General features: G+C 48.0%; 1 protein-coding gene across 1 annotated transcript; it reads right to left on the bottom strand.

Annotated features, from left to right (window-relative positions):
• Window positions 1–27,836, bottom strand: LOC102452267 (cytochrome P450 4B1-like). Its single transcript, XM_075935923.2, has 12 exons — window positions 27,423–27,836; window positions 23,263–23,401; window positions 20,331–20,375; window positions 16,197–16,324; window positions 12,574–12,695; window positions 12,189–12,340; window positions 11,217–11,323; window positions 9,265–9,455; window positions 5,993–6,126; window positions 4,919–4,983; window positions 4,131–4,213; window positions 1–2,423 (listed from the first exon to the last, which is right to left on the bottom strand). The coding sequence occupies exons 1-12, from the start codon at window positions 27,627–27,629 to the stop codon at window positions 2,255–2,257; spliced, it is 1,542 nt and encodes a 513-aa protein (XP_075792038.2). The 5' UTR covers window positions 27,630–27,836; the 3' UTR covers window positions 1–2,254.

Genomic DNA, 27,836 nt, shown 5'->3' with positions numbered 1-27,836 from the left:
AGGAGTCAGGTTAAAAACTTAAACAGTTACAGGTTTATTAAAAAGACTTATAAAAGCATATGGTTACAATGGCTATTGCTCTCTTTCTTAACTGCTAGCAAATACAGATCTTATGGTTACAATGGCTATTGCTCTATTTCTTAACTGCTAGCAAATATAGATCTTAAAAAAATAGTTACAAAGAAAATAAAGATAGAAAATAGAAATAATGGTACCAAGTGACAGCTTAATCTTTAAAGAGCTCTAAGTCTATGTGTACACTTAAGACAAAGGACCACATCCAGGTACAATTTCTACCCCCTTCTGTGCCTCTCGACTCCAGCGGGTCATGCCAGGGCCGGTCCCTCAATTCCTAGGAAAGACGAATACGAGGTGGAACCTTGGGAGGTCAAAACACCTAACCCAACCAGCAGATAGATGGTAGATTGACACTCAGAGTAAATGTGCTGCTGTACCCATCTTTATACCCCTGGGGGCCCGTATCCTCTTTCTTATCTTAAGATGCCAAATTGTACTGGTCCTTTTCTGTGGTGCCAGTTCTTACAAGCAAGTTTCAAATAATTTACACTTGTAAGAGAGTTAACTAAATTGTGAGTATTAGACTTTTTTTTACTGGGCGAGAGATTCCTCCCCCCGCGGATGGCTGTGTGTTCGTATTAATATGGGTTTTAGTCAAGGGCACTCCTTGGCAGCCTCTTGGTCAGCAACTGGCATATCTCTGTTTACAGCCATTCACGGTCACAGCAGCCTGCCATATCCGGGCCTTCTATTCTGTGCGCCCTGTATGCTCCAGGCAAGCAAAAATGGATGTTACAGGGGGTTCCTGTCTGGCTACACCCCCCCATCTGAGGCAGTGGTGGGGGGGGGGGGGGTAGGGCAGGCTGCTCCGGCAGCAGCCCTGTCCACGCTGGCCCCTCACTGTGGACACCGGTTGCTGCCACCAAGCAGCTTCTGTTCATGGCATCTTGGGCTGGCCGTGTGCAGGGGCTGCTCCAGCAGCAGGCCCCAGCTGCAGCCAGTCCTGGCCACCACAAACAGGAGCTGCTGGACTCGGCGCAAGCCAGAGCCAAGCAGTCCCATCTCGTGCTGATCCAGAATGCTGCACCTCTGTATTTTAAACGTAGTAAGAGCCCAGTGGTAGCATGAGCCAGGACTGCTCAGTCCTGGCTTGAGCAGGCTCCGGGAGCTACCCCCGCTGTAGCTCTGCAGAGTGGTCCTTATTGACTAATTGTGTGGTTGATACCAGTTGTATCGACTACACGATTAGTCAGAGAACCACAATTTAACATGCTTATTAGGTACCCTTAACTCTGCCCTGTGATGTTTCCTCACTCCATCCCTGTAGAACACTTGGCCAAGTCTGCATGGGGCCCTGGAGCTCTCAGGGTGAACTCTCCCATAGAGCACATCTTGATCCAGCAAGAATTCCCAGCCAGATCTTCAGCTCCTGGGAATTGAGAAGAGCTTTATTGAGGAGTGAAGAGGAAAGGCAGGAAAAGCAGGCTTGGGAATTGTGGGCAAGGTGCCTACCTGCTAGACCACACAAAATACCACCTGACTCATAATGGAGAGACACACAAACATCTTCAGCAAACCCACTGAGTCCCAAGGCAAGAGTGGTTCACTGAACAAAGGCCACAAACAGTAATCCATGGAAGAGTTTCATATTTTAATATCTCTGTGTGAAGCAGCCCTTATGGTAAAACTCACCCCTGTGTGGAGGATCAACACAAATAACACAACCCTGGTGTTGTGGTAAGCAGAGTGACCTGACTCCTGTGCAAATACTAAAGGAGAGTTAAGAGGGGCAAACCTACTAAGAAAGTCAGGTTGCTTGCAGGTATTGCTGAAAATACCATGTGGCAAGCTTAGGCCAGAGGCTTGTTATAGCATAGGGAAAAGGCAGCTCAGGGAGGGTAAAAAGCCTGCTAATTAGAGGTTAAGGGCTGCAGGGCAATTAGGAGCAGCTGGTAGGGAGCTGGCCCTGGGCAGATTGGGGCCAGCTGATTCCACTTCAGACCTGCAGAAGGCCTTTAAAAGCCTCTGGGTTAGCAGGTGAGGGGGAGAGTGAGAGGAGAGGAAGGGAGCAAAAGTTAGGCACAGCAGGGGAAAAAGTCCTGGAAACAGTAGCTGGGCTCCCTACCCCCAGAAACCAGCTGTAAGACCCCCACCCCTGACAAAGGTGGGGCAGGCTGCTGGCCAGGGAAAGAGGGACCCTTGGCATGGAGAGATTCAGCATGGGGCATGGAGGGCATTAGGGAAGTTTCTTTAAATACAAGTGTATTCCAGTTGTGGAGCGCAGGATCAGCTCAGTTACGACGTTAGGAGGTTTAGCAGGGTCGGCTGAGAGTTCAAAGCGGAGGAGGGTCAGAGCGAGGGCCACTTTCAACTCCGTCATGGCAAACTGCTGCCCGATGCAGTTCCTGAGAAGAGAGAAGGAAACCTACACAGTTAGTAAGGGAGATTTACAGGCTAAGTTAGTAAGCACCTGATTCAAGACCACCAGCATGGTGAAAGGGGAGAAAGGGGTAAGCAGTGAGGTAGTAAAGTTTGCAGATGATACCAAACTGTTTAGGATAGTCAAGACAGAAGCAGACTGTGAGGGACTCCAAGAAGATCTCACCAAACTGAGTGATTGGGCAACAAAATGGCAAATGAAATTTAATGTAGATAAGTGTAAAGTAATGCACATCGAGAAAAATAACCCCAACTATATGTACAGTATGATGGGGGCTAATTTGGCTACGACAAATCAGGAAGGATCTTGGAGTTATCGTGGACAGTTCTCTGAAAACTTCCACACAGTGCAGCGGCGGTCAAAAAGGCAAATAGGATGCTAGGAATTATTAGGAAAGGGATAGAAAATAAGACCCAGAATATCTTACTGCCCCTGTATAAAACTATGGTACACCCACATCTTGAATACTGTGTACAGATGTGGTCTCCTCACCTCAAAAAATATATTTTGGCCTTGGAAAGGGTTCAGAAAAAGGCAACTAAAATGATTAGGGGTTTGGAACGGGTCCCATATGAGGAGAGGCTAAAGAGACTGGGACTTTTCAGTTTAGAAAAGAGGAGACTGAGGGGGGATATAATAGAGGTCTATAAAATCATGAGTGGTGTGGAGAGGGCTGATAAAGAAAAGTTATTTATTAGTTCCCATAATAGAAGAACTAGAGGACACCAAATGAAATTAATGGGTAGCAGGTTTAAAACTAATAAAAGGAAGTTCTTCTTCACACAGCGTGTTGTCAACCTGTGGAACTCCTTGCCAGAGGAGGCTGTGAAGGCTAGGACTATAATAGAGTTTAAAGAGAAGCTGGATAAATTCATGGAGGTTAGGTCCATAAAAGGCTATTAGCCAGGAGATAAAATGGTGTCCTTGGCCTCTGTCTCAGAGGCTGGAGAGGGATGGCAGGAGACAAATCGCTTGATCGTTGTCTTCGGTCCACCCTTTCTGGGGCACCTGGTGCTGGCCACTGTTGGTAGACAGGATACTGGGCTAGATGGACCTTTGGTCTGACCCAGTACGGCTGTTCTTATGTTCTTAGCATGTAAAGAGAGGCAGTGTGCTCTATTGAGTGCCATTCCTAGCTCTGACACTGGCCTGCTCTGTGACTGGGCCAGTCACTCCTGTTCTGTGCCTCAGTTTCCCCATCCAAGCCTTTGACTAGTTTGATCCTAAGCTCTTCCATGTGAGGTCTACTGTGATCACCACCATCTAGATTGACATGCAAGGGTCTCTGTGAGGGACCAGCAGAATGACCCAGCCTAAGAAAAAGTCAGGTTCTCTAAGCAGGGTCGTAATAGATTTGTAGCTTTGACAAAGCAGTCTCAGAGGGGAGTATCTAATACACACTGGCCACTGGATACCCTGTCTTTCTCTAGGTGAATATCGTGATTCTAGAACAATGAGGTGCTGTAATATTAGTCGGTAACTGTTGGAACTACGTCAATAAAAATATTAATGTATCTGTAATCAGTTGACGTGGGATCAGGCACTAAATGACAATCTACCATAACCCCGCTTCTGAGAAGAATTAGGAAATGTCTTCTCTCATTGTAGCTTTCAATTTGTAAGTTTCTTTCTTACTAAACTTGTTCCCACAATTAAATAATTAATACTTCACCGTGGTCCAGCAGCAAAGGGCAAAAAGGCGAAGGAATGCTGATCAGAGAAGTTGTCTGGGGAGAATCTCAGGGGGTCAAACACCTGGAAGAAAAGATCGGCTGCACTGTAAAGATGTTTTGTCACAAAGCCACCGCTGCCTCTGGCAACCGGGTTCAGATAGCAAAGTCCCAGTGCTACTTTCAGCTGTCTGGATTATCCCACGTCGCCTGTGTACCTGAGGGTACAATTGGGCCCTCTTCTCCATTGACATGCATCTTACATACTGAATCACCCATGTGCATTGTGCAAAAACGACCTGATTGGGATATAAATTACTGCCTCAGATACAAAGCCATTCAATGGAGAATGGAGGCCTTGTATTGATAATGTGAACCTTCATTGACTACCCTAATTGGGATAATGGGATTTGAAAGGTTCAGAGCAAATTATACTGTTGTAAATAACTAGAAATTTGAGGCCCATCTTCATTATGAGTGCCGATAAAAGGGTAAAATATTCTGATCTCAGTTGCATTGGTGCAAATCCCGAATATCTCCCCTGGTATCCAGAAATGTGTTCTGGATGTACATTGGTCTGACGAGAGAAGAAACTAGCCCAAAATCTAGCTCAGAAACAATCCCAAGAGAACTCTGTCATAGATAGAAGGCCAGACTGTACTGTTAGGGCCTGCCCAAGATTTTGTCAGTATATAGCCATACTGCCCCAACAGCGAATGGGAAGGGACGGTTCCTTCCCTTGTGCATAGCCAGCAACAATCTGAATACCACAAAAAGCAAAGGAACGCACCTCTGGATCTTTCCATACCGTGGGGTTTCTGTGAAGCGCATAGATGTGCAGAGATACGAGGCTACCTGGTAAGAATGGGAGAGAAGATCTTACAAGAAGAAAATGATCAACTACAATATTTTCTTTCCATTTATATATTTTTTTTGTATTCCTCCACCATCGCCACACAATTGCTGTTACTCAGAATTCAGCCATTACTCATGGGCCGCATCTAGACTGGCAAGTTTTTCGGCAAAAGCAGTTGCTTTTGCGGAAAAATTTGCCAGCTGTCTACACTGGCTGCTTGAATTTCCACAAGAACACTGATGATCTCATGTAAGATCATGCTTTTGTGCAAGAGGGCCAGTGTAGACAACGTGGTATTGTTTTGTGCAAAAAAGCCCTGATCGCGAAAATGGGAACACTGCAACACTATTTCGAAGCCCAGGTCCAAAATGCCTGACGTTGAGGGTACAACTACATTGCAGCTGGGGAGTGGGGAATCATGTCCCATGGAAACATAACAATGCTAGCTTTCATCTGGCTAGCTCCCTAAAAATTGAAGAGTACATAACAGAGTGAGTTTCAGCATGGGCTGCAGGGATTTTTTGGGTATTTACTCACTTCTACAGCCTGCACTGTGAGGCCTCTGTTGGTATTTGTAGCAAGCTAGCAAGAGTACAGCTAGCACAGGATATCAACATGCGGTTCAAATGCCATCACAGGCTGCTGTGTAGAAGTAACCTGCGTCAGGGGCATGGAGGTAGCTAAAATCAGAATTGTAGCCAGATTTGGATTTCCTGGCTTGCTCTTCTCTGTACAAGGGGCCCAGTCATGACTTGGATCAGACACCTCTCTGGGCCACTGCAAAGTTTGCAAGGCTCAAAATCTAAACTAAGATTGAGATCCTTATTTCACAGCCTGCTTTTCAAATAGAATAAACCCAAACCTTCCCCCCAACCCTTCTCTGGCTTTAGGAGTGGGATGCAAATGCAGTCACTGGGATCCCCATGCATGCAATGCCCAATAGCTATTGTATGTAGCGCCACACCCGTTAAACTTAGGAAGAGCACAGGAGAAGGGTTGGAATCAGACCTTCTGGCAAAGTCCGGCCATCGGAAAATGTGACTGGTTGGCTGAGTTGTCTATACACTTGAGGCACCGAAGGGTAGAGGCGGAGGCTCTCTTTAATACACATGGTGCAGTAGGGCATGTCACTAAGGTCATTCCTGAAAAGAAACCAAAGATATGGCTAAACTTGGGAGCCTCCTTCTCAGGGGCAGAAATACAAGGCTGTCTGCACAATGTTCTGCTCTTCTAGGTGAATGTTTTATATTGTAAACCCTTGAGGGAAGCTGTAGTCTGAACACTACAGTGGAAGGTTGACGTAAGATACGCAACTCTAGCTACATAATTACATAACTGGAGTTGACGTATATTAAATGGCGTTTCCGCACCATCCACACAGCAGAAGGCCAACGGGAGCAAACACTCCTGTCAGCTTCCCTTATTCCTTATGAGGAGCAGGAGTACCAGTGCTGATTGGGACACCCTCTGAGTTTGATTTAGCGGGTCTAGTCCAGACCCATTAAATCCAACCCCAGAAGATCAACCACGGTAACACTGATCTTCCGTGTAGTGTAGACATGCCTTAAAAGGAATGCTTTCTTGACCTCTTCAGGTGGAAGGCTTCTGACCCAGACTGGGAAATCCTGTTATGTTTTTTGATATCCAAGAAAGGTCTAAATTCTGCTCTCCCAAGCCGTGTGTTCAACTGGCGTAGTGCTGTCAACTTAAGTGGGGTTACTCCATTGCAACTGAAAGCAGAATCTGGCCCTACAATAAATGTACCTCTTCCACCTATGAAAGGGCCAGATATCCAAAGACAGGGTCCACTGCTTATCTGATATTGTGATTATAGCAACTCAAAATTTACCCATTACTATAGTTTTTAATGAAAAATTGCTTTTTGACAAAAATGGAACTTTCTGAGAATTTTTTATGGGTTGAAATTTTTTTATTTTTTTTCAAAGCAAAAATCAAAAACTGAAATATGTTCAACACAGTTTCTCAGGTACAGATTCTTGGGTTTAGCTTTGGAAAACCAGAATCTTTCACTTTGAGATTTGTTTTAGTCATCAAAAAAGAAACAAAAAAAAAAGTGAAATCGTGAAAGTAATGTTCTTAGAGTTCCCATGAAAAACAATTTCCATTTTTAAACCAGCTCCAGTTCTCTTATCTCAGGAACTCTTTTGCGATAACCACAATGTCCTTATTTTTCATTGACTCCTTCTCAGATATATTTTTTAAAAACTTATAAAAGGATTGTCCAAGGCTTGTTGCTAGACCAGATACCATTTGTTCTGTATTTACCAGAAGCCCTAATACTGCGGAACAAGCATTCAATGAATGCTATTTGCAGTAAAAGGAAAAGTTAGAAAGTTTGAAAATTTAAAGCACGACCAAAGCTGTTCATTTGCTCAAAATGCATTTTTAACAACATTTGTTCAAGGTTACAAAATAAATTCATTGGCTACGTCTACACTGGCAAGATTTTGCACAAATACTTTTAACGCGAGAGTTTTTGCATTAAAGCATTTGCGCAAAAGAGCGTCTATACTGGCATGTGCTTTTGCGCAAGAAATATGCTTTTCCGCAAAAGCATCTGGGCCAGTATAGATGCTCTCTTGCGCAAGAAAGCTCCAATGACCATTTTAGCCATCGGGCTTTCTTGCGCAAAAAATTAAGGTGCCTGTCTACACTGGCCCTCTTGTGCAAGTATTCTTGCACAAGAGGGCTTATCCCTGAGCGGGAGCAGGAAAGTATTTACATTACAAAGTCAGTGCTCTTTCGCAAATTAAAGCGGCCAGTGTAGACAGCTGGCAAGTTTCTGCGCAAAAGCAACTGCACAAAATCTTGCCAGTCTAGACGCACCCGTTGGGAGGACCTCATTACTTGTGGGAAAACTCCACTCTGAGCTATATGTCTCTCCATATAGGTATGTGTGTGTGTGTGTGTGTGTATATATATATATATATATACACTTTTGTGATTTGCATGAGTATTTCAAAATTCTGAGAAATGTTACCACTAAAGAATCCAATTTTTTTTAACATATGTCCCTCCATCATAACATTATTGGACATCTTAAATGTTTATTGAGAAAATGCATCCTTAGTAGAGCTGGTGGGAAACATTGCTGTTGAAATCAAGTTTTGCTGGAAAATGCCATTTCATCAAACCTAACATTTTTCACAAAAGCCATTTGGTCTCAAAGAACTTTTCCGCCAGCTTAGACCAAGTGACATTGGAAAACTGGTTCCCCAGTTTGTCTAAATGGGACAGCCCTTGAACCCTACTTTGGGGCTAGGGAACTCAAGCTTTCATTGTCTGCAGCTCTGGGGTAGCCCCACTGTGCCTGGATGTCAGGCTCTCTGTCGTGGAGACAGGGGCTGGGACGCTTGAGTAGACCAGAGTAAGGCTCAAAAATTCTAGGGTCCCAGCATTTTAGCCTGGATGTCCTGGGAAAGCCTTGCCATGCATACTGCCACAGATCTGGGGACCCCAAGTCCACCAGTCTCCCAGCCAACTGAACCAGGAGACTGGAATCTCTGGGGTCCCCGACCATACAGAAGTGTTTCCAAAATAATGGTTCGGGGAAGTTCTAGTTCAGGAGAAATCTGGAACAATTGGGTTTTGCTCTGATTTGAAACACAGTCAAATGTCAAAGTGCCAAAATGTCTCAAACACTGGAAATCCCACATTTCTGCCAGCTGTCACCCTTGCACCTGCAAGAGATCTGTGCTTCCCTATTTATTTTCATTGGTGCTATGGGCACTAACTTGGCCCATGACCGCTTTCATCTCATTGATCATTCTTGGTACTTATTTAGTGCATTTGATTTGCAGTTGCTTGTCGTTAATAAAGCTTATGGCGGTTGATACCCAAATCAGTAATTAACACAAGTAGGCGATGACAAGCCACCACCATGTTGCAAGGTGCAGCTTGTCAATAAACATCTCAGCTGGGTGCAGGATCTAGTGCCTGCCCGTACACCACACAGTACACGCATGTTAAGTCAGATGCTCAGTTACTATAGCAGGAAGGCCTGTTCTCAATAGCACCAGGGAAAGTCTGGAATAACCCCAGTGAAGTCAGGACAGTTAGCCCGGCTTAAAATCCTCAGACTCTGCACAAGCCTCAAACTTAACTAGTGATGGTCACGACATTTTAAACTCGCATCCCAAGTCCTGACGTGCAATGGTTAAGAGCAGAGTTTGGAACATTCTGAAGTCTCAGCATCAGACAGTGATCCAACAGGGACCTTCAAGAAGAAACAACGTGCAATAAGTGAGGGGAAGTCTCACCACTGAATGGTCTCTCCGTCTCCAAGAACCGCCTGGATCTCTTCCCTGCATCTCTGCTGGTGCTCTGGGTTCATGGCCATGCAGTACAAGATCCAGGAGATGCCAGTGGATGTGGTATCATGGCCCGCAAACATGAAAGTGTCCACCTCGGCACGCAGATCTTCATCGGATAACCTTTCTCCGTTCTCATCCTAAGGTGGGAATGGACAAGATTTGCTATTAAACCTCATGCTTCAGCATGTAAGACAATGTCTAATGATTAGAGATGTGGATAAGACCTAACAGGGTGGGTATGGTATCCCCCATCTGCTACGGTGAGGTTCTTACGACTTCTGTGGAAGGAGGTGGCCATGGCCAGACACAGGACAAGATAGGCATCCTGGCTCATCAGTTCCTATCTTCTTTTGTTCGTGTTCTGCACTTCCACAAGAACCAAGCCCCCCAGAAGAACAACTTCCTGAAGAGCTGCCCGTCAAGGATTCATACAGTCCAAACCCTAAGACACCCTATGGCCACATTGTGGTGCAATGAATTCACCCCTGCATATCATGTAGCTACTAAGACCAAAGGGGCCCTAAAGTGTGCTTGGGGTTTTAGACTGGGTGGCCTTGAGGCATCTCCAGAATCCAGGAGATCTCTCTGGTTGTTCCTCCCCTGAAGATGAGACCTCTTGTGCCATCCTACAGCCTGTAGCATGCCATTTAGCAGACCAACCCCTCTGGCCCTGATGGCATGACTTTGCACAGACAGCAAGGAGCAGAGCAGGGTTCTCAGCAATCCTCCACCCATGCTAGAAGACAAAGCCGGCTCTGGTTTGAGACCCATACCAGGCCGTGAACAAACCACATAAAGGCAGGATGGTCTGGCATAAAACTGGGTGAATGGCCTACTTGGTTGTAGATATTGTAGCACAGCTTGCACCTCCCTAAACTTGGACTCTGGTCCAGCAGCATCCCTAGTCTGCCAGGTCCTGGGGCAAGAAGTCCTGCCTGCAGGGAAACCCGTGGCCAAGAAGCCAGCAGCTGGGAGCCCTGCCGGCATCCAGAAGCCTTGTTGGGGCTGGCATCTAGCAACCCAGCTGGGGCTGGTTTCTGGCAGCCTGGCGGCACTGGGGTCAGGGATGGACCCTGAGCCTGGTGGCAGGGAGGCTGGGGAAGGAGCCAGAACCCGAGCCCCACAGAAGTGGCCAGAGCCCATGCCTGATGGCAGTGGGGTTGGGAGCAGAGTCCAGCAGCAGTGGCTGGAGCCGGAGGTTGGCGGCAGTGGCCACAACCCAAGCCGGGCAGCAGAGGGGCCAGAGCCGGAGCCGGAGCCTGGTGGGAGTGGCCAAAGCCCAGAGGCAGTGGGACCTGCCTGGGTCAGAAGCGGAGCCAGTGGTGGAGAAGGGCAGAGGCTGGAAGGCCAGAGGCAGGAAATCAACCTGCACCAGAAAATTCCCTCCTTCAGTTCCAGTGAGGCCCAAACTGTATGAGAAGTGGAACTGGAGAAAGAGGGTCCGGTTTCAACAAACAGTCCTTGTTGTTACAGCTGGATAAATAATGGATCCGATTAATGCAATGCATTAAATGATGATTTCAACAGTTAAAAAGGATCTCAGGATAGAGCAAAACCATTTCCCCCTCTCCCCAAAAATGTTGGTGAATTAAAAAGTTAAATGGAATGAAACCTTTTTGTTGCAACTAATTTAAAGTATTTCATTTTGATTTCAGCTTTTTAAAAGCATCGTGATAGATTCCGCCTGAGTTCACTCCTGGGATAAGACTCAAGGAGACTTCCCTCCCCTGTACAACAAAGATGCATTTGACCTACTGCAGCAAGACCTTCCAAAGATGTCCATCAGCCAATAAGATTAGAGAAGAGACTAACTGGAAAAGGCAGTGATTGAAAATCTGCCAGTGATGCTTAGTGAAAGTTGCACATGGTGCAGCTACAATTAGTTCCTCCAAACTCACCTTGGCACAGAGAAGAATATCCAGAAAGTCCAGGTGCCTCTTCTTTTGGATCTTTTCGAGCTCTTGGTCATCCTTGAGCGATTCCTTCCTCTCCCTGATCACCTTCTCTAGGGAAAGAAAGATCAATATATTGAGCTAACTAGTGATTCACCAGTAATTCAATCATCTTGGAAGGCAAATGGTGGAAGCTCTATCTCTAGACACATTTAAAAACGGACTGGTCTACTCACTAGAAAGCAGAATATTTTACTCCTTGCTACAGCGAATCTCAATGTTCTTTGCAATCGGTATCCTTAGAACTCCATACATTATGTGCTACAGCCCCCTTTTCCTAAGTGAGGAAATTTAGGACACAGAAGTATTAAGTGTTTTTTCATTCTGCAGATTGCCAGGTCTTTGTGGACTGCTTATACTTCAGGGCTGTGTCTAGACTGGCAAGTTTTTCCGCAAAAGCAGCTGCTTTTGCGGAAAAACTTGCCAGCTGTCTACACTGGCCGCTTGAATTTCCGCAAAAACACTGACGATCTCATGTAAGAAATCAGTGCTTCTTGCGGAAATACTATGCTGCTCCCGTTCGGGCAAAGGTCCTTTTCCGCAAATGCTTTTAACAGAAAACTTTTCCGTTAAAAGTATTTGCGGAAAATCATGCCAGTCTAGATGTAGCCCAGGAGCACACTTGGAGAACCTCTGGACGATTAATGAGATAGTTTAGATTTCTTTCGTCTCTGATTCCACTGCATGAGTCAATCAATAGATCAGAATGTGAGGTTCTTCTGGTTAGTAGAGCTGCCCTAAAGTCTGTTCTTAAGTCTCTTACCAACACAAGCCCCTTTTTTTCTTAATCTAATATTTTCGAGTGTGTCCCCTCCTCCTACTCATAATGACATCCCTCTTCAGAGACCCATAACTTCAGCATGATTAATAGCTCAACTGCACAGAAGAAAGTCTTGAGTCAAGAGAGGAAAGAAATACCGGTATGTCGATGGACTATTTGGCAGGCATTCCAGAAGCGACGCCCATGGGGCGTGAGCCAATAGATGAGGTCGCTGTGGTACAGAACTGTTCTCGTTCTTTCTTGTAGCATTCCCGTGAGCTGATGTATAGCTGTGAGGAATGTATTGTCCCTAAGTGGAAGACAAGGAAGGGGAAGTTAATGTGTGCGAAGAGGGACATTTAGACTACCTTGGTATAACTTCATCTCTTCCTCCCTCCCCAGGAATTTGAGCTTGTTCTTTGCTTGTATTGAAAATTGCAGCCTACATTGTTTTCCCCAAGTCACCCAAGACATCTCTGGTGCAGCCAGAAATTAAACTCAGCTCCTGAGTTTGAGTGAGACCAGCGTTCTTCTCACACTGACCTGTTCTGGCAGTCACTGTGATAACTAAAGGTGCATTTCAGCATTCCGTCTAAAGCCAACAAGCCAACATCCTTTGTGATATCCCACGACTTGTCTGGGTTTATCCGCTTTTCCCATTTATCCTAATGTGAAAGAGAGAGATCAGCATATACAAATCAAATGGAATGTCTCACATCAACACAATCTCATCTGTCATCTTCTGAATAATTCCTTTGTCTTAGGGTACATCTACACTGCAACACTATTTCGAAGTAACTAGCGCTATTCCAAAATTACTTCGTCTGTGTCTACACAGTAGGCAGTTATTTCGAAATAGTGTCAAAATACTAGCATGCTGGAGGTCTTCTTACTCCCACTCCTGTAACCCTCATTGTACATGGAGTAAGGGAAGTTGAAGGAAGAATGCTCTGTTTCAAAATAAATGTTGTGTAGATGCTCCCAGTTTCGAAATAAGCTACGCGATTGACATAGCTCAATTTTCATACTTTATTTTGAGTTAAGCCCTGTAGTGTAGGTGCACCCTTAGATTCCTTTATAACATTACAGTGAAAGTGAAGAAACAGAGCAGTTCTGGGTGAATTAGCGCATGTCTTTTAGAAAGACATCCAACCTGATTTAAAGATTCCAAGCAAGAAGGAGTGAATCAGTTCCCTCATTAATCTGTTCCAGTGGTTGATTATAACTCTATTATGTATGCAATATAGCTGGAGCTATGTGTGTCTGAGGATATTAAAGAGACAAGGTGGATGAGGGAGAATATTTAAGGAAATACCATAAAAGAATGAGCTGAGATGGGGGAATTAATATCTTTGATTGGACCAATGTATTGTGGAGAGTGCTTGTCAGTCCAACCAAAGATATTACCTCATTCACCTTGTCGCATTTTTTTATGGCAATTCCTTAAATACCGAAGCCTTGTGGTACTTTGTGTCTGAGTTTAGTATCTTACACGGTTTTGAATGCACCTCTAATATTTACACTCAACTTGTGCAGTGACGGGACTAAACGAAGTCCATGCCACACATTAGTCTCAATAATTGATTTGTGCTGAGGGAGGTTGTGTCCACACTAGCATTATTTCAGCAAAACTTTTATCACTTAGGGATGTGATCAAATGCCTCCTATTGTCATGACGAGGCCGCATGTACACTCATAGGGTATGTCTAGATTACATGGCTCTGTCGCCAGAGCCATGTAGATTAGTTTACTAGACATGCCCAAATGAAGCGGAGATTGAAATAATCCCCGCTTCATTTAAATTAAAATGGCTGCCGCGCTGAGCCAATCAGTTGTTTGTCGGCTCAGCACGCTTGTCTGGATGCTCCGCGGTCGACATCAAAGGCATTTGTCGACCGCCCCGTTATGCCTCGTGGGATGAGGTGTCACGTTGCTGGATCTTGAGGGGAGCAGCTGGATCACTGATGCACCCATAGGTGGGGGTGTTGGCCCCAAAAATGGTATAGGAGGGGGCCATGTGAGGTATTGAATAGAAGCTTATTATCTGATAATCCTATGTATGCTGTTCTGGTGTTTGTATAATGTCTGTGTGTGCAATTATTAGCATGTACTTGTATGGACACTGAAGATTTCCCTGCATGTGGTTAAGCATTGGGCAGGGCCGAGCCTGTGGACATGCTAATTACCGAGGCCCTGTGGAACAATGGCTCTCAATGGGCTATGGACACACCTAAAGAATGGGGGCTGTCACCTGAGAGCAGCCAGCAGGAAACACAGGGATTGGCCTCTGTCCAGGTGACCTGCTACATACTAGAAGAGACCAGGAAGGAGGTATAAAGAGGCCATGCGGTCGATGCCATTTGGTTCTCAGCTCAGCACTTCATCCCAGAGGCAGCATTGCAGGGATCAAAGAGCCTGGAAGACCTGTGAACCCATCCTGATGATAGGATGTGCAACAAGAACTTTTAAACCAGCAGCTGTAACATCTCTGCTAGAGCCTGCATCGAGGACTGGGAGATTCGGTGCATGTAACGTACTAATCTTTAACAACCTTACTCTCATGCTTTTCGTTCTTGTGTTAATAAACCTTTAGTTGTTAGATGCTAAAGGATTGGCCCAGCGTGATTTGTGGGTAAGGTCCAGAGGGTAAATTGACCAGGGATCTGTGGCTGGTTTCTTGGAACCGGACAGAACTTGTTCGGGGTAGGTGGGATTGGATGCTAGGACCCCCCACCTGTGTATGAGGCCTGGGGCCATCTGGAGCACGGATATTGCTGGGGTGTCGGAGGGGTTTTGCTCGTGAAGCTTCAGGCAGGCTGCTGAAGCACTCTGTGGGACTGGTTTGTGGCCTGTTTGGAGAGGTCACCAGTCTGGGGGCTGTAAGGAGCCCCAGATTTGAGCAATTCGCCCTGAGCGGACGCCCTCAGTTGTGCCCAGACACGGCCCGGTCCGTCACAGTCTAGTAAACTAATCTACATGGCTGTGGCGACAGAGCCATGTAGTCTAGACATACCCATACAGCAGCACAGCTGTATCAGTCTCATTGTAAACCTGTTAGTGTGGACACAGGCAGAAACAAGTAAGTGCAGGATATTTTTTCTAGGACTAACTTCTTGTTGGAATTTCGAACACACTGACAATACAGATTAAACCTCTGTAGTCTGGCACTCCTTGGTCCAGCAACATCCATGATCCAAGATAGCTGGATGTCCATCTATCATGAATGTGGCCAAGTTTCCACTGGTCCCATAAAGTTTCCCGTGGTCCCATAAAGTTTCCCATGGTCCCATAAAGTTTGTTTAAAGCCACCAGTCCTGGCTTTCAGTGTTCTTTGCCATTATTTAGCTCTAATTTACCCCTAAACATCTTGTAAGAGCCCAGTAAGCAGTAGAAGTGTTGGCAATGCTAGACAATACCATTATTGGCTAGTGCTAGACAATATTGACCTCTCGTGGTCCGGCAAATTCTCTGGTTCGGCACCAGAGAGGTTCAACCTGTACTAAATTAATCCATAGGTGGACAGCCCAGTAGATTGCTATGGAATCCCAAGTCCTTCAGCCAAATGAAATAGAAGGAACATCAGGTGTCCAGAGAGAGGGCTGCCATGTTGAATTTACTTTACTTTCTTAGCAGATCACGAATTGGCTGGATCCCCGTCATCTAGCAGGACTTGCTTCTCACTAGACTGCTGTACTTGTGCTCTTGAGGTGAGAGAGTAAAATTAAATACCAAGGGTGATTAGAACTCAAAGCCAGATTCTCTCTTTGCATGGACTAGTCCACTGGTGTCAAGGGCTGGCACTGGAGTGGAGGAGGGGAATATCTGAGCTTTCTAGGCTATAGGATGGGCTGTTACTCTAGTTTGCATCACAGTTCACTGTGCAGTGATAATGTTCAGGGAGTCCCACCCTGGGTTCTCTTAAAGCCACTGACTCCAGGAGCAGGAATCAAGGTTAGGAATGTATTCTTCGGAGCCACTGCTGGATGGAGCATCTCTGAGCCTGCCCCACATCAGTACCCAGCTGTGATTTATTTCTAGGGTGGAAACGGCGAAGTACATCTCCCACCAGCTTTTCTCACTCTAATGACTGAGCGTGCAGTCCAGCTTGACGGGCCTTCCTTTTCAGTGCGGAATGGGGAAGACGGCAGTCGCAGTAGGGTACCTACCAACATCACTTGGGTAGAATCCGCCATCAGCGACACGTAAGATTTCAAAATATTATTATGAAATGCAGGATTCAGCAGCCGCCGGTGCTGGAACCACTTTGGCCCGTGTAAGACGATTAATCCTTTTCCTGGGGAGGAGGGAAACGCACCGTTTAAACCCGTCGGGATGGTGGCAAAGTCTGGATTTCTGTCCATATCTTACAGCTCATGACAAAGGAAAAGACTGCTCAGATGGGTTACACAAACGGCCTCGCTGAAACAAGCTAAACTCAAGCCACCTGGGATGAGAGAGGCTGAATCTTGTCTGATAAGATACACCAGTACAATTATTGTTGCACAGGGATGTGAATGAGACGCTGCCAGCCGATGGAAGCTACACCAACCTACGCAGTAGCGTGGACAGCCCTGTCACAGAGGTGGTTTTATTATGCTAATGGGAAAACACCCAAAAACGAGCTGCCATAACACTTCTAGTGCAGACTAGCTCTCAGAGAAGGGGTCCTGCCTTTGACAGACAGCTGTTAGTCATCATTAAAGGGTCTTTGTGTTCACAGGGACTCATCCTGGAGAAATGCAGACCTCTGTTGTGCATGCAGAGAGCTGGAGGAAAGAGGAAGGGGAACAACCCTAAATAACTTATTAATACATTTGGGGCAGGTACCGTCTACGCTTAAAAAGCTGCACTGGCACAACTGAATCAGTGCAGCTGTGCGGCTTTGGCTGTGTAGCGGAGTTGCTTTGCACTGGTAGGAGCAGGCTCTGGTGTGGGCAGAGTTAATCCGCCTCCCTGAGGGATGGGAGGTGTTCTCTTGAGCACACAGCGCTGCCTACAACGGTACTTAGGTGGGTGTAACTATGTCACACTGGGGAGTGGCTTTTTCACACCCCGGAGCGATGCAGTTATAACAAATTCCCCAGTGCAGACGTCGTCACAGGCTAGGAGTTGGAAGACGGCTCGTAACCACGGAGGAGTGAATTTCTGGGACGGAATCCCCAGAGGAATAGTGGGACAAAGGCAACCATCTATTGGATGGCTCAGCTTCCCCCGGCTTTGGGGGCTCCCGCAAGGCCCAGGTCGGCCTCGAGGATTCCTGGGGGGCGAGGCTAGGTGCACCCTGCACTCCCTACTAGCAGTGGGAGCCAGAGGAATTGGAGTGACCTGGATGCAGCCTGCACCGCTCCCCTGAGAGAGGTGACTGGGAGCCGGGCTCAGGGGAGTGGAGTGGGTTTGGGTCATTCCACTTCCCGCCACTGCAGTGAGTGTGTGAGGGCGACCCCTGCTGCCGGCACCAAGCCCCACACCCTGCTAAGCCCCTGGGTCACGTCGCTTGCGGGAAGGCTGCAATGGTGGCAGGAGGGGGCAGAACAGGGGCAGGAGGAATCTGGGTGGGGGCAGGTCCCGGGCCTGAGGGCTGTCCTAGGCCCTGCACCCACTTAAGGATGGCATCGTTGTAGGAACAAGCAACCTACCCCGTTTGAAGAAGACGCTCGAGTCATTTAAGACCAGGATTATATGGGAGGGGTCTGCCTGCACTTAATGGCCCATGCAGTCCTTTCCCATCCTATGTGCTATCGCCCTGCAAGCTTTTAGCACCCTTGCTCACAGGGAGCAGGAATTTTGATGGTCAAACACCCGTCTGCAGCCCTCTCTGCGAATGAGCTCCCTTGCTGTGCCCTTAACCACTGCTCAGCATCTGACGTGTGTGGGAGGGGGGAGTATGCGCCCGACGGAGCCGCATCCTACCCCATGCCACTTTGGTGTTACCAGCTCCCATGGAGGAGGGGGTAGGATTCCCCGGAGAGCATGGGCATGGCTGTCATGCACAGAGCCGGGAGATGGAGCTCAAGGCTCCCTTTGGCTTTGACCGGACGCTGGGACCCGTCCAACGAACCGGTGGCTGTGTCCCTCTTTCTAGTCTGGTGCTCGGGACATCTCCGCATCAGGATGACATAGAAACAAACCGTGTCACTCTGGGTCCCAGGCTGCAGGAGAACGTGGGCATGGAAGCCATGAGGTGAAGCTGACCCTTTCCCCTTCTCTCCATCAGCTAGCCTCACAAGAGGGGAGGTTTCCTCCCTAAAAGTCTCTTTTTATAAAGGACCCCAGAAGGGGCAGGATAGCCCAACCCTATTAGGTCGTCCACCAATTTAGACCTAGTTTCTGCCACGCCAAGTTCAGTCCCGGCTCCTCTTGTTTACCAGGCATGATCTGAACCCAGCCCTTGAGTGATACCAGGAAGCCTTTTGGTTTGAACTAGTTGACACTAAGCTAGGGGGAGAGGTAGATACGCTTAAGGGCAGAGATAGGGTCCAGAGTGACTTAGACAAATTGGAGGATTGGGCCACTAGAAATCTCATGAGATTCAACAAAGACAAGTGTAGAGTCCTGCACTTGGGACGGAAGAATCCCAAACATAGTTACAGGCTGGGGACCAACCGGTTAAGTAGTAGTTCTGCAGAAAAGGACCTGGGGGTTACAGTGGATGAGAAGCTAGATATGAGTCAACAGTGTGCCCTTGTAGCCAAGAAGGCTAATGGCATATTAGGATGCATTAAGAGGAGCATTGCCAACAGATCCAGAGATGTCATTATTCCCCTTTATTCGGCTTTGGTGAGGCCACATCTGGAGTACTGTGTCCAGTTCTGGGCCCCCCACTACAAAAAGGATGCGGACGCATTGGAGAGGGTCCAGCGGAGGGCAACCAAAATGATTAGGGGTCTGGAGCATATGACCTACGAGGAGAGGCTGAGGGACTTGGGTCTGTTTAGTCTGCAGAAGCAAAGAGTAAGGGGGGACTTGATAGCAGCCTTCAACTTCCTGAAGGGAGGTTCCAAAGAGGATGGAGAGAGGCTGTTCTCAGTAGTGACAGATGGCAGAACAAGGAGCAATGGTCTCAAGTTGTGGTGGGAGAGGTCCAGATTGGATATTAGGAAAAACTATTTTACTAGGAGGGTAGTGAAGCATTGGAATGGGTTACCTAGGGAAGTAGTGGAGTCTCCATCCCTAGAGGTGTTTAAGTCTCGGCTTGACAAAACCCTGGCCGGGTTGATTTAGATGGGATTGGTCCTGCCTAGAGCGGGGGGCTGGACTTGACGACCTTCTGAGGTCTCTTCCAGTTCTATGATTCTATGATAAGGGGATGGTTGGATGAAATAACATGATCTTGGTAACTAATTGACCATTCATTATAGGGAACTTTCTGGGTGTCTGGCTGGTGAGTCTTGCCCACATGCTCAGGGTTTAGCTGATCGCCATATTTGGGGTCAGGAAGGAATTTTCCTCCAGGGTAGATTGGCAGAGGCCCTGGAGGTTTTTCGCCTTCCTCTGTAGCATTGGGCACAGATCACAGCTGAAGGACTCTCTACATGTTGGGGCCTTCAAAGTATTTGAAGGCTTCAATATCTGAGACATAGGTGAGAGGATTATTCTAAGAGGGGTGGGCGAGATTCTGTGGCCTGCGCTGTGCAGGGGGTCAGACTAGATGATCATAATGGTCCCTTCTGACCTTAAAGTCTATGAGTCTATGAGTCTCTATCTCTCTTTTGCCTCTTTTCCCAACCTTTTATTGTTATAGGTTGTTTTGACATGCTATACATTTCTCACTCCCTTTTCACATCTGGGCTCACACCTGGGATAAATGAATACCCTCAAGTATCGGAGGGGTAGCCAGGTTCGTCTGAATCTGCATAAACAACGAGAAGTCTTGTGGCACCTTATAGACAAACAGATTTATTGGAGCATGAGCATTCGTGGGCAAAGACCCACTTCGTCAGATGCATGGAGTGGAAATTTCAGAGGCAGGTATAAATATACAGGCATATGAACAGAAAGGAGTACCAATGAAGAGGAAGGCGAGAGATAACGAGGTCACTGATTGAACTGTCCTCGTTATCTCTGGCCTTCTTGATTGGTACTCCTTTCTGTTCATGTGCCTGTATATTGATACCTGCCTCTGGAATTTCCACTACCTGCATCTGACGAAGTGGGTCTTTGCCCACGAAAGCTCATGGTCCAATACATCTGTTCGTCTATAAGGTGCCCCAGGACTTCTCGTTGTATACGCTCAATTACCCCAACACTGCTTCCATAACCAAGTTATGTAATGTACTAGGAGAACCAAAAATTATACGTACCAGTCCACGGGATAAAGAAATTATAGAAGACGTCAGCCTTTGGATCTGAAAAAAGCACCAGAGATGTGTGTTTTAATGGAGCCAACTTTGTCATCTAAAACAAGCTCTGTCACGTCTACCAAGGGGTCACGTTGGGTGGGTCAGTTCTCACCTTTCAGACAGCCTAGCCTTCAACGGGGAAAAGCAAAGCATTTCAGTGCAACCCATTCCGAGTGAGGTTGGGGCTTTTAAGCTGCATTGGGTAGGGGGATTGCAGGGGCCCCTGCCTGCACAAATATCGTGGTCAGGATTTCTGTTGGGGCTTTGTAGACTGGTAACAGCCTGCACAGAGCTGAGGGAGAATTACCACTATGAAGGGACTATATTGAGCGTTATCCTTGTCCCTGTCCCACAAACCAGCTCTGGGGATGGATTGTAGCTGGCACCAGCCATAGGAACATATGAACGTCCAGATGGACTAGATGGACCTTTGGTCTGACCCAAGTGTCCTTCCAACAATGGCCAATGCCAGGTGCCCCAGAGGGAATGAACAGAATAGGGAATCATCAAGTGATTCCTCTCTTGTCACCCATTTCCAGCCTGACAAACAGAGGCTAGGGCCCCCATCCCTGCCCACCCTGGCTAATAGCCACCGATAGACCGATCCTCCATGAATTTATCTTGCTCTTTTTTGAACGCTGTTGTAATCTTGGCCTTCACAACATCCTCCCACAGGTTCGCTGCGCATTGCGTGAAGAACGATGCCCTTTTGTTTGTTTTAAACCTGCTGCCTATCAAATTCATTTTATGACCCTCTTGTTCTTGTTTTATGAGGAGTAAACAACATTTCTTCACACCAGCCTTGCTTTTATAGCTTTTCACCCTATTCCCCCTTAGTTGTCTCTTTTCCATGCTGAAAAGTCCCCATCTGATTGATCGCTCTTCACCCCCCTAATGTGATACACCCCTAGTCATTTGTGTTGCCTTTTGCTGAACTTTTTTCAATTCTAACATATCTTTTTTGAGAGGGGAAGCCCTGGGGATAACTGTGGCCTTTGTCACTGGAGCAGAAAAGTGAGTCCAAAAGAGGCCCCTCTGTTGGCCTCTCTTGTCCTTGGACTGCAGGTCCCAGGGACACGAGTCTGGATCTCAGCCAGTTTTCTCCACTGCTGCTCTCTGTGCACGGGCTGGGGAGGAGGTGAGTTATCTGTTTGGACACAGAGGGGAAGCAGAAACAAGCCCTGCATTTAGATCTATGTGTAGGGAGAGGTCATTGAACCTGAGGTCAGAGTGGAACAGGTGGGCTCTTCCTAATCTTGGAGCAAAGTCCCCGGGTAATAGGGAGGGGTGACTTTATCTCGGAGTTCACAAGGGAACACTTGGCAAGCACTCTAGAGCACTCTCTTCTGTCTCTAGCCTTCCTTTAGAAGCAAAGGCCGCCAGTGGATGGTGCGTGAAAGTGGATTGGCAGTCCTCTTTAGCGTCACCAAGCTTGGGCAGTCAGTCCAATAAACCTGCGGCTGCCGAAACCCAACCTGAACCAAGAGTTCACTCCCAAGGCCTTCAGCACTAACACCACTGTCGTTAAAGATTCCCCTCCTTTGGTGTGAAGAAGGAAATTCATAGCCTTCCAACAGTCAGCCGCTGGCGGCCAATAAGTTGACACAAATGAGGTCAATGTGTCCTGCAAACTTCCATCACATTGTGCCTCAGAGCCATTGGTCAGAGCAGTGGCTCCCAACCTTTCAGAGCCTACAGACCTCTTTTCAATCGATTAACGTTTTACAGACCCCCCCCCAACAATATAGCTGTTTTCAAACAGTCCATTATTTGATAATCATTTGAAATGTATAAAAGTTCATGTTATCTAAAAACAAATAGGCTGTGTCTAGACTGCATCCCTTTTCCGTAAAAGGGATGCAAATTAGACACATCGCAATTGCAAATGAAGCAGGGATTTAAATCCCCCCTGCTTCATTTGCATAAACATGGCTGCCGCTTTTTTCCGGCTCAGAGCTTTGCCGGAAAAATGCGCCAGTCTAGACGGGGATCTTTCGGAAAATAAAGCCTTTTCCGAAAGATCCCTTATTCCTTTTTTTAAGTTTTTGCGGAAAAACTTGCCAGTCTAGACACAGCCATATATTATGGCTCAGCAAAGTTCCCCCAAAGTGCTCACTGCATTTGTGCACTGCAGACCCACTATCAGTTAGATAAACATCTATCAGGGATGGTCTAGATGGTGCTTGGTCCTGCCATGAGGGCAGGGGACTGGACTTGATGACCTCTCAAGGTCCCTTCCAGTTCTATGATTCTATGGTTGTACCTATTGGGCTGTCACCGGCAACCCAGTTCACACACGCCGTTAAACCTCACAAATGAAATCCAGGCCCCATTGGCTTCAGTGGATCCACAATTCCACTCAGTGGTTAGTTTGTGTTGGCACTCCTCCTCTTGGTCTGATCCAAAAAGATGCAAGTGCAAACACTGAGAAGGAGCCAGGCTCTTCCTCTCATGCTGTAGCCACTCATTTTTTAGCTCTGGAGTGTCCCACTTCAGTCTCTGGTATGTCAGCCAAGATGGCGGCCATCACCTAGGCAACTCACTTAATGACATTTTGTGTTCTTAGCACAAATAATCGCACAGGGGGAAATTCACCCCATATAGAGAGGGTGCACCTGGCCTATGCACAACTTAACTTCCATGTTAGCAAGCTCAAAGGGTCTCATAACCCTTGGCGGGCCCTCCATGCATGAATAAATGTAGTCGTTCTGGATTTACTTTGTTTATTTTTATTGACTCTTGCAGCGTATATATACCTCTGTTCTAAAACAAGGCGGCAGTTTTCAAAATATCAGCCCTCCACTAATACGGGACTTTTTTTTGGCAGCACTTAGTCATGGTAAGCCTAAAAAAAATGTCTCAGTGTCTCAGAAAGAAAATTACATGGTCTCACCTCCTCTGCTATATACAGCTTTGGCGTATTCCGGGTGGTAGATATTCAGGAATCCTAAGAAACCTCCAAACCATACAGGGTGTGCATACGGATATTTTTCTGTCCAAGACATGATCTTGTTGAGTTCTTGATCTTGAAGCTGTAGTGATTTTTTATAAAGAAACAAAATACCATTTAAGGAGAAAATAAAGTTGGAGGAAGGGAAGGTCTTATGATTAAGTATTAATAATGGTTTTTATTAGGGTAGCACCCATATATATCAGGATTGGGCATAGTGCTAGGAGCTGTACAAACAGAAAATATGCAATCCCTGCCCTGAAGAGTTTAGGCACTGGACTAAGATGGTGCAGAGGTAAATTCAATCAGCAGCTTTTGCTACTGACTCCCTGTGTGACCTTGGACAAATCAATTAACTCCCCTGGGTCAGTTTGTGATAGTCTGAGTAGCACCTTTCCGTCTCCCACTAAACATTCCCATCAAGTTCAGTGGCTGTCCTCATGCTATAAGCACGTTAGTCTCCATGGGTATGTCTACGCTAGCCCCCTAGATTGAACTACCTGTTAAACACCCTGCAAGGAGGTCTAACAAGTAGTTCAAACTAGGGGCTTTAATTCAAATTACCGGGTCCCTGCCGCATGTAGACGTGGGCAGTTAGTCTGGACTTGTACATTTCAAAAATGGTGACCGGCCAGGAAGATGCAAATCAAGCGCGGGATATTTAAATCCCGGGCTTGATTTGCAACTTCGAATGCCTACATTAGCCCCCTTAGTTCGAACTAGGGGGCTAGAGTAGACATACCCCATGAGTAAGTCTTGATCTCTGTATCTCAAACAGGGATATTATCATTTCTTTCTCCTACTGTTTACCTGTCTTATCTACTCAGACTGTAAACTCTTTGCAGTGCCTGTCACCATGGGATTCCCCAACTGAAGAGAGTTAATCATTAATACTTGCAAATATTAATCAACAAGATTAATCTCTGTAGAATCCAAGGCAGCCTCCTGAGGCCAGGGGCGGATGAAAGTGCCGCGGGGCCCAGGGCAGTCGCCCCGCTCGCCCTGCCCTAAATCCGCCGCTGCCTGAGGCCAAGGAAGGCAAAGCAAGTATTTTTAAGTCAGCCAAGAGAACTGATGATGTGACAAAGAGAAAAACACTTCAAAAGAAGTGGCTCTTTTCTCAAATATTTAGGAGGGAAATGCGTTTAGCAAGAAACTTTTCTTTCCTCCCTCTGCTTTGATATGGCATAGAGGAAAAAGAGGGGAGAGTCCCCATGAAAGGAATCCAGGGAGGCAGACACAGCCTAGTGCGTATACACACACACACATACACACACACACACACACACACACATACACACACACACACACACATTTTCACACAATGTTCCAAGCATTACATGTAGGGAGAGCAGCACACGATTAAAGAGTGGTGTAGCGAGGAGGTGTAGTCACCCTTGGAGATTAACAGAGAGGGACAAACCATGTTAGAACTTGGTGTAACTGAGAGACTTTCCAGTGAGTGGCAGAGCCCAATAGTTCTTGTCCTGAAGCCAAGCAGATTTTGTATCCACTTTCAGAGGTTCAGTGCAATATCCCAGTTTGATGTCTACCCAATGCCCAGAGTAGATGAGCTACTTGACTGCTGGAGGAAAGTCCAGTATGTTCTGACTCTTGATTTGACCAAAGGATACTGGCAAATCTAACTGGAGGTCCAGTCGAAGGAACAGACTGCCTTTACTTCCACCAGCAGCTCTACCAGTTTAGCTGAATGCCCTTTGGTCTTCAGAGAGCACCCACAACTTTCCTGAGGCTGATGGACTACCTCCTGTTATCCACATCAAGTGAACAACAGCCTACACTGAGGATGTTGTGATATACAGAAGCCACTGGGAAACCCGTCTCAACCAGTCATAGCCATCTTGAGGAACCTTCAGGAAGTTGGGCTCAGGGAAAACTAGACTTTACCATACATCATCGGGCGGGTAAGAAACTGGCCAACACGGATACACTCTCATGACTGGGGGATGGGAATTTAACCACTTCTGGAAAATGGGGGCTGGTCTAAGGGGAGAGGGTGTAGTGAGAAGGCGTGGCCTCCCTCAGAGAATGATGGGGGGGACCTCAACCCTGCGCCTGGCGGGAGGAACCAGGAGAGCCGCATCTGGTCTGTAGGAAGTGTGAGGGCGGGACAGGAAGTGGAAGTATAAAGGGTTGGCTCTGCAGCTCGGTTGAGCGGAAGCTGCTCAGGGAGAAAGACACGTCCCATCTGCTGCCTGGGCTGCCTTCTGAGGACTGGCCTGAGCTGCTGACCAAACAAGACACCAAGGAGCTGCCAGGGCCGCCATCTGAGGATTGGCCAGACCTCCCCGGGCTGCTGGCCAACCAAGACGCTGAGGAGCTGCTGGGGCTGCCGCCTGACTGAGGACTGTCCAGAGCATCCCACAACGACAGACAAAGCCCACAGCAGAGCGGGACCAAGCCCCGGGGATGTAGGAAGTAGCCCAGGGGAATCTAGATGACTGTGGGGTTGAGCCTGATACTAAGTCAGTGTGTTATAGGAAGATCTCCGCTGACCCAACAGTGGACCCCTCCGCCACTGTGAGGGCTTTGGGTTGGGGCATGGTGGCTTCAGGTGGGTCCGCATCCCCCTATCCCTGCGGCTACACCTCAGGGTGGCAGCAAGACCACACAAGACTTGGAGGCCTGTGGTACCCGACGGCTCACCCTCACCTTTGCTCGTGCTCACCACTCCCCACCCAGAGCAGTTGTATAATCTGGCCCAGGAGTCCCAGTAGGCCGGGGGTAGGGGGACTATTCATTCCTGTCCCCCAAACCCTGCCCTCTCCCCTCATGACACCCCATCCCCTAAGGGACCTGGCCTTGGTGATTACTGGGGGAGCCCAGCAGTAGCAGTTGGGACCCCCATATTTCCCCTGTAGCAGAGTGAGGGCACCTCCCCCCCAGCTCCTGCTGCCATGAGGAATGGGGGGGGGGAGAGCAATTGCTGTTGTCACCCTGTGCCAGGCCCTCCCATTAAAATTTGCCTCCTCGGGGGTCAGGGTGCCATGGGGAAGAGAGGGCAGGGTGGGAGCAGGAAGGGATGGAGTTTAGGGAGGGGAACAGGACTTCCAGGTTGGATTGTGCAGCTGCAGGCCAAGCATTGAAGACCCCTGGTTTACTGGCTCTGCACTGGTTGCACGCCAGGGCCTCCTAATTTGTTTGCTGCCTCTTCCTGAGGAAGGCTCATAGACTGTATTGTTCTGCCCAGCCACAGGGCCGGGGAACGAGGTGAAGCTAATTTCCCCCTTTGAGCTCAGCTGGGCAGGTACATGACAGCAAGAAGCGGCAGGGCCTATGGCCACCGGGGGCAAAGTGTGTGTGTGGAGGCCAGCTCAGGGCCTCAGGTGGAAGGGGCAGGGTTGGGGACAGCCAGCAGCCTCAGCACTGCAGTGCTGCCCCCCACCACCCACCACAGCTCTCAGAGCCTCGTGGCGTGCCCGGCGTGGTGCCTCGGCGCTCTGGCAGCAATTCAAAGGGGCCCGAGCTCCGGCCGCCGCCACTGCCATAGTAGCAGTGACAGTAGCCAGGAGCTCCTTAGAATTGCCGGGCCCTGAGGCAACTGTCCTCTTCCCCCTCCTCTTCCCCCATCGGCAGGCCTGCCAAGGAGTCCCGGTTTCCCCTGGGGAGTGACCAGGAGGGCAGGGCATGCAGCCTACACAGGGGCATCAGTTCCCAACCCCAGGAGGTATCATTCCGGCTGGGCTAGCTCCTCTCTGACATTGGCCCTCCCAGGAAGCCGCTGGCAGCTCCTGGCCTGCCTGTGAGACTTGGCAGTGATCCCGGTGACAGCAGAGCCTTGCGGCCTTTTTGGCCCAAATTTTCCAACGTGGCTTCTGTTCTGGGGGGGTCCCTCCATTGCGGGGTGCCCCAGGGAGATCCCTTGGGCCTGGCTGAATGGCAGTTCCGGATGCTCAGCCCGTCTGAAGAAATCCTGCCTGAGAGAGTTACTGTGTGGCCCTGAAAAACACAGCCCAGCCCCCAACGGCGACCGTGGCCTTTTCCGTTCGTACATAGTTCATGGGCATTGCCCCTCTCCTCTGCAAGTACCGGCCCCCCCCCCTCCAAATACGTTATCAAGTCGCAGCATAGACCGACCGTACCTCCTGGGCATGGCCGTACAGCCAATGCATCGGGGGGCCTGGGAAGCTCTCGAGGGCTTTGAGCAGCCGCTGTCTCCTCCGACGCAGCTGGATCACTTTCAGCAGCGCGTAGGTCAGGCAAAACACAGCAGCCAGGGAACAAATTCCATAGATGTCCATTCGCAGCCAGGCCCAGCTGGGCCTCACTGCGTCCAGCACAGAGGCCATGGTGCTGTTGTGTCGCTTACTTGTGCGGCGAATTCCCAATCTACACACACGTGCCTACCCCGGTGTGCAGCACGAGCCTGATTGAAGGGCAAGAGTGGAACTGGCTCTGAGATATCCCGTGTCCGAGCTGCGCCCGCCCAGATGGGAGCTGTAAATGGAGTTTCCCTTATCAACGATCACACAGGCGGGAGGAGAAACATTTCATGC

The sequence above is a fragment of the Pelodiscus sinensis genome, chromosome 9, assembly GCF_052426305.1.
Source record: "Pelodiscus sinensis isolate ZL-2025 chromosome 9, ASM5242630v1, whole genome shotgun sequence".
Taxonomy (NCBI): Eukaryota; Metazoa; Chordata; order Testudines; family Trionychidae; genus Pelodiscus; species Pelodiscus sinensis.
This window is presented reverse-complemented; position numbering and strand designations above follow the sequence as displayed.